General features: G+C 39.1%; 1 protein-coding gene across 5 annotated transcripts in view; it reads right to left on the minus strand.

Annotated features, from left to right (window-relative positions):
* The window catches only part of SPAST (spastin), a 36344-nt gene that overhangs the window by 17952 nt on the left and 4778 nt on the right, over positions 1–13614 (minus strand). For 2 of the 5 annotated variants that reach the window (XR_013836946.1, XM_079969508.1), the window contains exons 2-5: positions 13518–13604; positions 11035–11118; positions 5497–5592; positions 84–271 (exon numbers count right to left, since the gene is read on the minus strand). Coding sequence is in view for 4 of the 5 variants with exons in the window: in XM_079969508.1 (XP_079825634.1) it covers positions 84–271; positions 5497–5592; positions 11035–11118; positions 13518–13604 (455 nt within the window). In the remaining variant the exon portion in view is untranslated. The remainder of the gene's footprint in view (positions 1–83; positions 272–5496; positions 5593–11034; positions 11119–13517; positions 13605–13614) is intronic. The other 3 variants (XM_079969509.1, XM_079969511.1, XM_079969510.1) reach the window with 3 other exon arrangements.

Consider the following 13614-nt stretch of genomic DNA (forward strand, 5'->3'; position numbering starts at 1 on the left):
GTATTTCTTCAATTTTGAATGGTAATGTTTCTGTTATGAAGACAAACTGGCAAGCAAGCAGCACATGGAGCCTACTGCCTTACCTTCTGAGTTGAAGCTGTGGGAACAGTTCCTTGTCTAGGTACAGAAAAATTGGATATTCCACTATAACTAGGTGTCCTTTGGTGCCCTGAAAGCCCCACAGATCCAGTTTTGGCCACTGATTTTGAACGAGGGAGTGAGTTACTCGTTTGAGTCAATGGGTCCTTCTTTTTTGGAACAGCTCCACTTTCTACAAAAAGAAAGACACAGATATGTCAATATAGGGTATACTCAAAACAACTAGTTGCACACCAGCCTCTGTTTAAAAATAATGAGTGACATCTTGATCAAATGTACTGCTTTATAGCATTTTCTAAAGTGGAGGAGTCATATTCATATTTGTTTTACTAGTGATGTAAAAATTGCTTTTGCTTGGTAGAAAATTCCAGTAAGTCTACATTAATACCACTCCTGGACCACCATAAACTCAGATTAGTCAATCAAATTCTATTTAACTATTAGTTGTTTAAACACTGCTGGACATGCAGCTGTCAACCATCACATTTAATACTACAGCAAATAAGTTTTCTGGTCTTTAGAATTCTACAAATACATTCATTCACTTGATACAGATGAACTGTAATTACCACTAGAATAATCATAATTGCTAGGCATCTACGTAGCACCTAGAATATTCAAAACTCTAAACCAATGTTACAATCCTTAATAAGAAATAGAAAAGTGTAAGGTAGGTTAGTATTATTATCCACTTATTGTCAACGGAGGATGGCAAGACTGACCCACCTCATGAATTCATAGCAGAGACAATATCTGAACTGGGGACAGTCTCTCTTAATCACTACATTATACCTGTATGAAGCAAAGTATCAACTCTGCAACATCTGAATGGTGTTAAGTTTTTAGAATAGGAAGAGGCAGCCAAAATTCTAGCTGGATATGGCTTATGTCAGCCAAGTCCAATATACATCCTGTGATTCATTTCTGGGAAACACAATGCCAACAATATCACAAGTAATCGACCCAACAGGGAAATTCTGAATGAAGATTATAGTTCATCTCTTACACCGATTGGCATATTATTTGAATTGTGTTACACTGCTGCATGTTTAACTGAAAATAATCCTGAAATTCAGTTGAAAAATAATTACGCCTATGCCACTACACTTTAGCTAACATATTTATTTTACGTGGCCTGACCAACATGATCCAGCATGCTTTATCTTTACCAAATCACATTTTTGTCACTTCAGTGTACTGTGTAAAAGTTGAAAGTGCGAAGAAGTAAAAACATATTGTAAATCTTAGAATGTCAGACTCGATGTCCACTTATTTTAAAATTTTGTACCATACTTCAGTTTGAAATTTCTAGGGCACTTCACAAAACATTAAGGACAATAAATAAAACAATGAACAATGAAGTAGTAACAGCAGCAAACATTAAGAAGTCAAAAGATAAAAAGAATTTTAAGTCTGGAAAACCAAGTAAGAATCTCTGAGGAGAGAATTTTACAAACTGGGCACCACAATAAATAACATTCTCCACTGTCACCACCATCTTCAACTTATCTGGCAAGGGTATCTGAAGGAGGGCCTCAAACATTCATATTAACACCTAAGTAGATTGATAAGGAAGGAGACAGGTCACAAGCTATGCAGGGCTTTGTACTGTGCTTGGAAACAGATCAGAAGCCAATGAAGTTCTTTTTAGGTATTAGCATTATATTCCTGATCCCAGCTAGTAACCTAACTGAACTTCAGAAGGCAGTCCCAAATACAAAGCATTGCAGTTGTCTATTCTGGAAGTCGCCAGAGCACTGATAACTGTGGACAGGCTATTGTATCTTTTGTTAAATGAAAATATATCCTGTCCTACCTACTGCAGGAGCCCAAGGCTGCAAACACACCCACAATTCAAAAACATTCTAAAACGGTTAAAATAGTCTAAAGCCAATTATAATTTAAAATATTGTTACATCTACTGATTTCAGGGTTGCTAAGAACAGTATTAAAGCTAGAACCATGAGTATTTCCCACCCAAATAAATAAATCTGCAGAGTGGAGTGCACTCCCATTCAGAACTGGTTGACTACTGGTTCCCTAGACAAAACACCTTTTAACAGTAGATAAATCCTGACAAGACTGAGCTTCAGTTTGTTGGCAATCATTTGGTCCATTCATGATTCCAATGGACAACTTAGCACTTCCACTACCTTGACTAAATCCATTGTCAAATAGAGACAAGAGTGTATACACTGGAAACATCACACTACAAAACCTTGGATGACCTCACCCAGCAGCTTCAAGTAAATGTGAAAAACAAGAGGGGAGAAAAAAGAACCCTGTAGGACCACATAACGAACATATATCCTATGGAATCCAGCAGTAGTACCTGGAAGTGGCCCTTCAGCTAGAACACCCTCCCACCAGATGTCAAAGAGAACAACTACCAGATTTTTAGAAGACATCTGAAGGCAGCCCGCCCTGTTTAGGGAAGCTTTTAATGTTTGGTGCATTACTGTATTTTAATAATTTGTTGGAAGCCGCCCAGAGTGGCTGGGGAAGCCCAGCCAGATGGGAGATGGGTGGGATATAAATAAATTATTATTATTATTATTATTATTATTATTATTATTATTATTATTATTACTACTACAACTACTACTACTACTACTACTACTGTGATTTCAACTCTAAAATCAGGGAGTCTTTCCAAAAGGAGGCTGATTGAACCAATACTGCTGAGAGTTTGATTCAAGAGTAACTGGAATTTCTTGGCAACCAACCATCAAGCATTCTGCCCGAGGAGGAGAGTTGGGATTAACCAACAATTTTTATGGCTCTTGGGGTGCAGGGAGTTTCTTCAGAAGCAACCTCATAACTGTTAATTTCAAAGCAGCTGGAATCACTGCTTCTAGTAAATAGGTATATAGGCTAGATGAAATAAGCCAAGAAGGGAACCAGTTAAGCAGGCTTGCAGTAGGCAGCACCTCTCCAACCCCTTTATCTACATCCTCATACCACAAAACTAGACTAGAAGGTACTCTAAGCATAAGAAGACCGAACTGCAAAACTAGTTGGATACCAACTCAGGACAGAACTTTGTCCTGGAAGCACACAGCAATATCACAGCATGTTTCCAAGGATCTAGGATGTAAAAATGGCAGAGAACTCTTCATCACCATCACCGCCACAAAGACAACTTGATAAGTCACTACCTGTGTTTGACTGGATTCACACTTGAGATTAACATGTGTTCTAAATTTTTCCTGCTTCACCTCATTGCCTGTAACTCACTGGTAAACCAGAGACCAGATTGGGTTATGTGAAGTGAGCAAAACTTCTTAGGAGTAATCCTTACTTGAGAGTACCTCCCAAATATGGTTAGGGAAGAGCTGCCTAGGAGTGTGGTGGAGTCTCCTTCTTTGGAGGTCTTTAAGCAGAGGCTTAACAACCATATGTCAGGAGTGCTCTGATGGTGTTTCCTGCTTGGCAGGGGGTTGGACTCGATGGCCCTTGTGGTCTCTTCCAACTCTATGATTCTATGATTCTATGATTCTAAGAGCAATTTTATTCTAAACTTTAACAGCTTTGTGATGCTGTTAAGAAGATATTACTGATTCTCAATCATCAGCACAGATTCAAATTATTTAGTAAAACAACTTGCATTAAACGGAACTAAACTATACTGTTCCTTCAAAAACTAATTAAAATTCATCTGATATTTGGCAATATCACACTTGGAATACTGTGACCAATTCTCGGCACCACAACTTAAGAAGGATGTTGACAAGCTGGAACGTGTGCAGAGGACAACCAAGATGATCAAGAGTCTGGAAACTAAGCCTTATGAGGAGCGCTTGAGGGAGCTGGCTATATTTAGCATGGAAAAGAGGAGACTGAAAGGAGATATGATAGCCATCTTCAAATATCTTAAGGACTGTCACATGGAGGAGGGAGCATGCTTGTTTTCTCATGCTCTGGAGCAGGCATCCCCAAACTTGGCCCTCCAGCTGTTTTTGGACTACAACTCCCATCATCCCTAGCTAACAGGACCAGTGGTCAGGGATGATGGGAATTGTAGTCCCAAAACAGCTGGAGGGCCGAGTTTGGGGATGCCTGCTCTGGAGGGGAAAACTTGAACCAATGGCTTCAAGTTGCAAGAAAGGAGATTCTGACTAAACAGCCGGAAAAACATTCTGACAGTAAGAACTGTTCAGCAGTGAAACAGCAGTGAAACAGACTCTCCTTCCTTGGAGGTTTTTAAGCTGAGGTTGGATGGCCATCTGTCATGGATGCTTTAGCTGAGATTCCTGCATGCAGGGGATTGGCCTAGATGACCCTTGGGATCCCTTCCAACTCTAAGGTTCTATGATTCTATGGAAGCTCTAGCCGTGTACATGAGCTAAGCAAAAGTATGTGAAAGGCGGGTAGTATTTCAAAGCCTCATTTAAGAATGGTTAACAAGAATGAAGAGAGTATTTATGGCCCAAAAATAACAGGCAGGTTTTTAAAAAATAACTGAGGAAACCCCTTCCACCTCAAATTTCTGGGGATTCTCATCTAAAATACCAAATTTCTAAAGCAAAAATATTAAGCCACCATGCTTATGTTTTAGCTTAGTTGTGCTTTCAACAATATTTGCATCCGTTCATTTGAAAGCATTTGTCCTACAAACAGCGAAAATACGGTAACTGAGATGACCAATTAGCTAGTATGCAGAGAGGCTACCCCACTTAACAAAATTACAAAACTAACAATGAACATTTCACAATCTGCTATTTTAAGTTCACTTTTCCTTTTTAGTGCATACTTTCAGAATATCAGGTTACAATCCTTCCCCTAAATATATGACTTCAACCAACTCTCACATATAGTTCTTCTAGTTAACAACACAATTAACCTTCACATATATGCAGCCTTTTACATTTATTCTAGGCATACTTTCTAACATCAAGCAGCAAAAGAGAAATGACCAATAATAAAAAATAAAAAATAACTAACAGGAAGTGTATTCAAATATTGTTTTGGTTGATGTTAATATAAAATAGAATTCAAAACAATCCAGTTATAAAGTTTTGCCTTATATATCACTTTGTAGCAGCCTCTAAAATCTCCCAGCTTTTTTTCCTGATACGGTATTTCACAAAACGCAGGGTTTTTTTTTCAAACTGTTAAAATGCATTTTAAAAGCATGTGATTTTTAAAAATTAACGATTTGCCTTAGGAACCATTTCATTTAAAATGTGGTGAACTTTAAAGTACAAGGAAAGGAGTTCAACAAGCGCAATGTTAACACAATTTTGAGGACAGAACATACTACAGAAACCTTTCAGTAGAAAAGCATTTTAAAAATTGTTTAGGAGCAGGCAATTTAGCACTGCATATTTTCTTTGTTACATAATATATACTGAGACATCCCCCTAATTATTTAGGTGCTGGTAAAACCAAACCCACCTGACTGGAGATGTCCATTGCGGCATACCAGGTTAGTACTGTCACTACAGATTTCCATTTGCAGCTTGGGAATTTGCTTAACTGCCTGCATCTTCTCTATGCAACAAAACAGAAGGGTGGGGAAGGACAAATAAAAAACAAAAAATGAACCCATGGAAGTTACGTACACTAAATCACACAAAAAATGACTTTGCCTTTGATTGACTTGAAATGGATTAAAGTTAGAAAACGTGTCTTATGTTTGCTATATTATGAAGCTACAAGAGCATCTAAAAAATGATATACTATTATGAAAAAGTTGTGAATTACAGTCAATAACCAAGTTAGTCAGAAATCACAATGTAAAAGATTGATGGGAAAATTTTCAATGCTGTATGCACAGGTATCTCTATCCATGGGAAGGTTTTAGGTGCGAGAGCTTGTAACTAGTTGGTACACGTTGCAGCCAGATCTTATCTTTATAGTACGCTTTATTGGCAAATGTTTGTGTATAATTACCACTTCATATTTAACAGCTAATGCTTGCTTCAGAAGATTACATCACGTCAGACAATTCTTCAATTAATAAGGTTGAGCAAGAATCATCTTTTCTGATCAAATTAGCATCTTCAAACTTCAACACTACATTACTAAATATCAAATATCCTAAAGGGAAAATGGATTCTTAAAGGGGTGTAGCATTATTGTACAATTAGCAGATTTGGGGTAAACTGATGAAGTCTTTATGCCACTTATAAAGTATGATGTGTACTTGAGAAATATTCCAAGAAATTATACTGCTTCAATTCCAACGCTCCAGCCCTTATGACAATCATTATTTGTTATCTTTCTGAAGTAACATAGTTTCTCTTGTATTAAACAGCCTCTTGAACTTGACTCGTCATAACACCCTGCAGCATTCACACACTTAACTTATTTGGAGTTCTTCACACTAATTGGTTTTAGAAAGAGGGGTCAACACCCATTTTATTTAGCAAAAGAAAGGTTGGGTGCAGGGTTGCCATTCTGCAGATGGAAGTGATTCTGATCTAGCAGAAGCTTATCCTGGAATAAAGATGGCTATTTTCTACTATCCCCCTTTCCCCCTGCAGCCCTCAGTGCCACTGCCCATTGTTGCAGAGGGGCCTGCAGCCACTGATATCAGCTTTTCAGAGGGCAACACAAGAAAGGAGAAACTGACAAAAATAATCTTCCCCTTCTCTGTTCCTCTAGCCGAGTTTCACATGATCAAAACTCCATTGCATGCAAGTTTGAATCCAACCCACACAGAAAAGAAAAACAGCCACTGTCAAAAAGCAACCGTTTTCAATGCAGTTTTGGCTCACAAAATGCATTCTTCAATTACATAAGAAGAGCCTGCTGGATCAGGCCAAGTACACTGTACTGTATTTGTGTTGTTATCCAGTTGTCTTTAGATCAAAAGGTGACCCCAGTTGATGATTTCATCATACGTCAAGAGACAAAGTGGCACGATAAGAGGCCTAGAGCCAAACATAAGGCCAGTTATTTCTAACACTTGCCAAATTTAGTTACATGCCTCCTTGAGTTTTTGTTCCAACATAGGGACACGGGTGGTGCTGTGGTCTAAACCACTGAGCCTTGGGCTTGCCGTTCAAAAGGTCACTGGTTCGAATCCCCTCGACGGGGTGAGCTCCCGTTATTCAGTCCCAGCTCCTGCCAACCTAGCAGTTCGAAAGCACGCCAAAAGTGCAAGTAGATTAATAGGTACTACTTCAGCGGGAAGGTAAATGGCATTTCTGTGCACTGCTCTGGTGTCAGGGTTCCGTTACACCAGGAGCGGCTTAGTCATGCTGGCCACATGACCCGGAAAAACTGTCTGCAGAGCGGACAAACACTGGCTCCCTTGGCCTATAAAGCGAGATGAGCGCCGCAAGCCCAGAGTCATTCGCGACTGGACTTAACAGTCAGAGGTCCCTTTACCCTTTACCTAGGGCTTATGGAAACGGCTATGTCTTGTTGATGGAGGGTGAAGATGTTGAGAGATTTCACCTGCATGCTCTAAACTATTATTATTTTAAAATGCTTGTGTGATGCTTTTCCAGGCAAAGACTATCAAGAGATTTACAACCAATAAAAACTACAAGCATTAAAATCAAGAATAAAGATCACAGATAAATACAAACTCAGAATTTTAGTAACACAAAAACATTCTAACTTCCTTAAGTCAGTGGAACAAAAAATTATCCAGGGAAGGCAATTTGAAACAAATGAATATTTTGAAACATTCTGAAAAGCTGACCACCACAGCTCTACTTGGCTCCAAACTGTGGAGCCACAAAAGACTCCCTGTCACCTAGTCATTCACATAATAGATCTAGGAGGTGAATACATCAAGAGGTCCTCTAACTGAGATATCTGTGCATGGGCAGGATGGTATGGTGCATGTAGCCTTTTAAGTAACTTGGGCCCAAATCATTTGGAACTTTCAAGGCTAAAACCAGCACTTTGAATTGTGCCTGGAGACATATTAGGAGCCAATGTCATTAATGAATACAAGTGTAATTGAAGCTGACTGCCATACACCCATCTGGTGGTTATGTTTTGAAGCAGCTGAGGTTTCTGGACTATATTTAAAGATAGCCCCACATACAGTGCATTACAATATTAATCTAGTCTAGATGTGACCACAGCATGGATCAGATCTGTGGCTAGGTCTGTCAGCTGCAGAAAGGGCTCTACTTAGTGTACCAGCCAAAGTCGATAAAATACACTCCTGGGCTCCCCCAGTCAGTACTGAAGCCAGGAGAACTTGGGTCTTTAAACAGCAACAGTGGGGAGACTTTGTTGCATGGGCTTTATTTGGCCCACAAGGCCTTTTCCGCCAAACCATGCCCACCTGTCCCACACTTGATACCATATGCAATGCCAGGCAACTAAAGACACAGCTGCAAAGGAACAATGGGGAGCTTAAAATGCACTCCTGAGTGTTCCTTGGCAAGCAGCACCCATTCTCAGTACCAACTGACACTTTCAGTGAGCCCCTTTGAACTTGTCCTTTCACATGTGTGGTTTGGATTCAAATCACATCTGCAAACTGACAGCTTCAAAAGGGCTTGTTATCAGTGCCAATCAGATGATTAATGCTGAAAGTGAGCTCCTCTGTTGTCACCTGAATTGATAATGACATCGTTGTTGTTGTTTAGTCGTGTCCGACTCTTCGTGACCCCATGGACCAGAGCACGCCAGGGGTCATAATGACATCAGGTGACTTTAAAAGTAGGTGGTCCCTCCCAGCCCCCCAAAAATAACTCAAGTGAGTTAGTTCTTGATCTTTGGGCTGGGGCTGGGGGTGGGGGGGAATTCATTCCATTCCAGGGAACAATGTTACCCTGTCCAGTGCTAGTTGTATTCCTCCTTCTGAAGCCAGGAATCTCCAACCAACAGCACCTCTCTCTGTCTTGCCTGGATTTAACCTCAGTTTATCAGTCCCACCAATGCCTTCAAGCACTGGTTTAGGGTTTCAACAGCCTCAATTACATCAAAAGATGGCAACAAAACACACAGCTGCATGCTGTCAGCATACTGATGACACTGCAACCACACCTTTGGATACCTTCCTCCAGAAGTTTCATGTAGATATTAAAAAACATGGAACAACAATACAGAGCCCTATGCTACCCCACAAATGAAAAAACCACTATGAAGCCATTATCAGCCCCCCCAACTAAATGTGGTTTCTTTCCATAATTGCACCAAGTTTCAAATAGATTTCTGCTGCTTATAAACAAAGCATGTTAAGTATTACACTCTATGTCAAAATTATCTATGCAATGGCAATAACTCACCTAAAGCCTTATTAACAATAAATGCTACGATAAAAATTCTTTTAAAATTATAGTTTTCCCATAAAACAACACATAAATAAGACAAATAATTATCAGATTTACTTTTAAGCTACAGGCATATGCATGCTAACATGTGATCTAAATCATATCCATTAAATTTAGGGAGACTACAGAATACGTAGTATATGCGTAAGATTGGGCTACTATCTGGCCTAAGACTTAATGCAAGGGATGACCATGTTAAGTCTGCTGCAGCAAAACAAAGCGGTGTCCTATGGCACCTTAAGGACTCAGTTCCTTCTGTACTTTTGCCAAGTACCAGCAGGACTAATAAATAACTCGAAGCCCTCATCTCAACAAGAAAGAAGCAAGATTAATTTGGAGCGTTCCAGAAAAAACAGAGTTACATTTAAACTATGTTGTGGGGAAGAAAGATCTCCTTCCTCCTGTGACTGAAACTCTGAGTAGGACTGGAAACCCACTGGTGAGGGGGAGAGAATGGGAGGGGCAAGAGGTACAGTTATAGCTCAGGAAGACTGATAGTTAAGCCAGACTTCTCATACCTAAAAAGCTTGTGTTAACAGAGTACATACTATAGCTATATGATGTTAATTTTAAGTTTTTACTATGCTCTATTGAAAACAAGTTGTATGTCATGGCCATGGAATATGTTTGGATTTTTTTTTAGCGTGACTCAGTCATCAGCTCTAAAGCTTTACTTAAGTTCTTACATCCAACACTCATTACTGCAATTTAGGAATGTGACATGCAGCAAGTTGCATGCATCTCTTACACTAAGAGCAGTCTCAGGAGGCTGCTGGTTTGAGTGGAGATATGCCAGGAGGTGAGTAGGCAGCTTAACATATGGCATGTATCCATTTTTCTGCCCAGTTAGTTGCAGCAGGAGTGGTTGGGTTTTAAGTAGAAAAACAGTGTGAAGGGGAAGGGTTAAGCAGCCTCTTTCAATGCCATTGTTCCACACAAACTTGCATCCTCCTAAGGCAGAAGAAGAAGAAGAAGAAGAAGAAGAAGAAGAAGAAGAGGAGTTTGGATTTGATATCCCGCTTTATCACTACCCTATGGAGTCTCAAAGCGGCTAACATTCTCCTTTTCCCTTCCTCCCCCACAACAAACACTCTGTGAGGTGAGTGGGGCTGAGAGACTTCAGAGAAGTGTGACTAGCCCAAGGTCACCCAGCAGCTGCATGTGGAGGAGCGGGGAAGCGAACCCGGTTCACCAGATTACGAGTCTACCGCTCTTAACCACTACACCACACTGGCCCCTGGTTTCTTATACAGACTGTCTAGTTTGGTCCTTTATTCTTTTTACTTGATATAAGAATGACAAACTGTGAATTCACTCAGATTTACTAAAAGAGACCTTTTAAAATGTTTATTTTAGGTGCAACATGGATTTACTTCCACTGGGTGTACCAAATAAATTCTCTAGTTCAGAGAGCCAACTGAACTCCAGAACTCTAGTTCTTCATCTTCATAGAGTCTTGAGTCTGTTTTTCTCACAGCCCCTTTAAATCCCTCCCCCTAAAAGACCCCGGCTCTGCCAATATTCCTGTATCTGTATCACAGTGGGTATATAGGTTCTATGCAGTTAAAATCCAATACCGAGATACCCCTTTCAAAAATTAAAAAGCCAGATTAATAAATGTTTCTTAAATATATGCATTGTGTAACTATCATTTCCCGTTTTCCAAAATAAAAATATTAAGTAATACCTAACAGCTGCAAACGGTCCTTGGCCATTGCCAAATTTGTCATCATTTTAGACTGGAGACGGCGAGCTCGATCACAATGATCTCCTTAAAAAGAAAGTTAAATATTCAGATTCAAGCATAAGTACAACAGCAATGTTTGTCCCACACTATAGCAAAAAAGAGAAGTAAATATTAAAATTACAACTTACTTAAAATATCCATGCATCTAGAAGTAACTGACATAGCAAAAAAAACACGATGCTCTGCATAGATACGTAACATTAGAACAAGTCTGTGCATGCTTTTCTCTCTTCGGGGACATTTGCACAAATGAGGAAAATATGCAAATGAACACAGTAGTAAGAACGTGTTCAGACTAGCTGTATTTTCCCATTACATGTGCAATTAGCCTGCTTCCTGTTCATATTTTCTATTCCCTGCCATTATTTCAAAATGCTGATATGGAACTAGCAGTAGTATTAGGTCTCTTTCTGACAAGTAGTATGTCAGATTTCTAAACTGATGAAAAAACCATTCTAAAGGAACATGAAGTGCAACCGTTTGGATTGATTTTAGCCCCAAGAATCTCTAAACAACAACAAAAACTTCTAAGATATTAATAAATGCTAACTATTTGCCATTCCACATTTACATTACAATTTTAGTATACTTGTTTTGCCAATTTACGGTTAGGATGCCTTCTTACATCAAAATTAAATATGTATTTAAAGCTTTCAACTTGCTTTTAAAAGCAACACCAAAAATGTTAGTGCCAAGGTAGCAAGATTGACTTGAGCCAAAAGATCTGACTGAATTTTATCCCCATCCCCTCTGAAAAGAGAACATGAACCATCAACAGAGATACTTTGTAGAACCACAACTGTGACAAACAAAAACGAAATCCAGGTTAACTGTTCAAAATACAAGTTCAACTAAGAAACAAGTGGTAGATAATATAAACTATCCAAAAAAAAGAGTGAAACCATTAGCACGTGAACCCATTATTATTATTATTATTACTATTATTTCTTGAATTTATATACCATCCTATACCCACATGTCTCAGGGTGGTTCAGAGTTATCTGGAAGGCATAAGTGCCAACTTGCTGGGGCCCTGGCTAACCGAGCACCCACAAAATTGCCCGTGAAGGGTCTGGGCACCCACAAATTTTGGTGCCAGGGCCATGCTTACTGCATGGCACCCATGGTCATGGAGCCAAGGTGGCACTCCTGCTGGAAGGATTTTTATTCTTGAATTATGTCAAATTTCTGTATGTACTCCATTCTTTCAAAGAAGTAACTAGCAACAGACAGGATAATGGCATGGTGGGGAAAGGGGTTAAAAGCACCTGGGCTTATTTCTAAGTTCTGACATGAAAGACACAGTGTTTTGAGCTTGTTTCCTTATGGGCAAGCTGTTATTTGTGTTGGTTAGGCCTGCAGTTTCTAAAGAAAAGGTTTGCAATTGTGCTGATCTAAATCACACATGTAGCCCTCCAGATGTTGTTGGACTCCAACTCCCATAGGCCTCACAGCTATGACCAATGGCCAAGGATGCTGGAAACTTCAGTCCAGCAACCTCTGATTAATTCCATTTAAAAGTATGGTTCTGATTGTTTATGATCAATCCTAAATATTTGTTGTATCCCATTATGAATTCAGTATTATTCAACATGAACCGGAACAGAATCAGTTTAGGATCTGACTTTATTGGCCTGAACCAGAATTAATTCAGTACAATTTTAATGGCAGGTGGTTTTTTTGGTTATTATTTAGAAAATTTAATGAGTATTGGTTTGAGTATTTCCAAAACAGAGATTTTATTTCAAGTACAATTAGCTGTCAGCAATTAAGGAAGTGTATTGCATTCAACAACTCTGGCCTTGTTCACACATCACATTCAAACATAAACTAAGGTTTAGTTGTTTTTTTATAAACATATTTGTCTACCTCAATTTTGTGAAAAATACCAAAGCCATCTGCAACAATTATAATACAATAAAAACCACATAAACATTTAAAACAGATCACCAGCTGACTACTATGGGAAATGTTTCTTAATTGTCTGCATAAGCCTTACGGCAAAGAAAAAATTTCAGCAAACATTTGAAAGTTAACATGAATGCTACTCCTCTGCCACTCCTGCTGCATTGCAAGGAAACAAGCTGTGGTCTGGTGGCTAACATGTTTTAAACAAAGTCTGTAGTTTTTGCTCCAAACAAGCCCCAACCATAATGCTAAACTAGACCATGGCTTGTTTCCTGGCAGTGTGGCAGCAGCAGGAGCAAACAACCAGTGATTAATCTCAAGGAAACCCAAAATCCATGGTAATATGGCTCGAGGTCAGAGGAAAAAAACTTAACCATGAAAACCTTTTTTTAAAAAAATTCTGAAAAAAAGATTTACTAGGTTTTCTTTGCCAATTTCAATTGCTCCTTCTGTTTATTCATTTAAATTTAGGATCAAAATAAGCTCACAGTTTCAGAGACACAAGGTTGGCCTACCTTGACCAGTAACTAGCACAGCTATTCCTTTTTCCAGTTCTTCAATCCCCTTTCTGTACCATTCAACAGCTTGTTCCTTTTGTCCTGCTGAGAAAAA

This window comes from Podarcis cretensis, assembly GCF_951804945.1.
Source record: "Podarcis cretensis genome assembly, chromosome: 3".
NCBI classification, from domain to species: domain Eukaryota; kingdom Metazoa; phylum Chordata; class Lepidosauria; order Squamata; family Lacertidae; genus Podarcis; species Podarcis cretensis.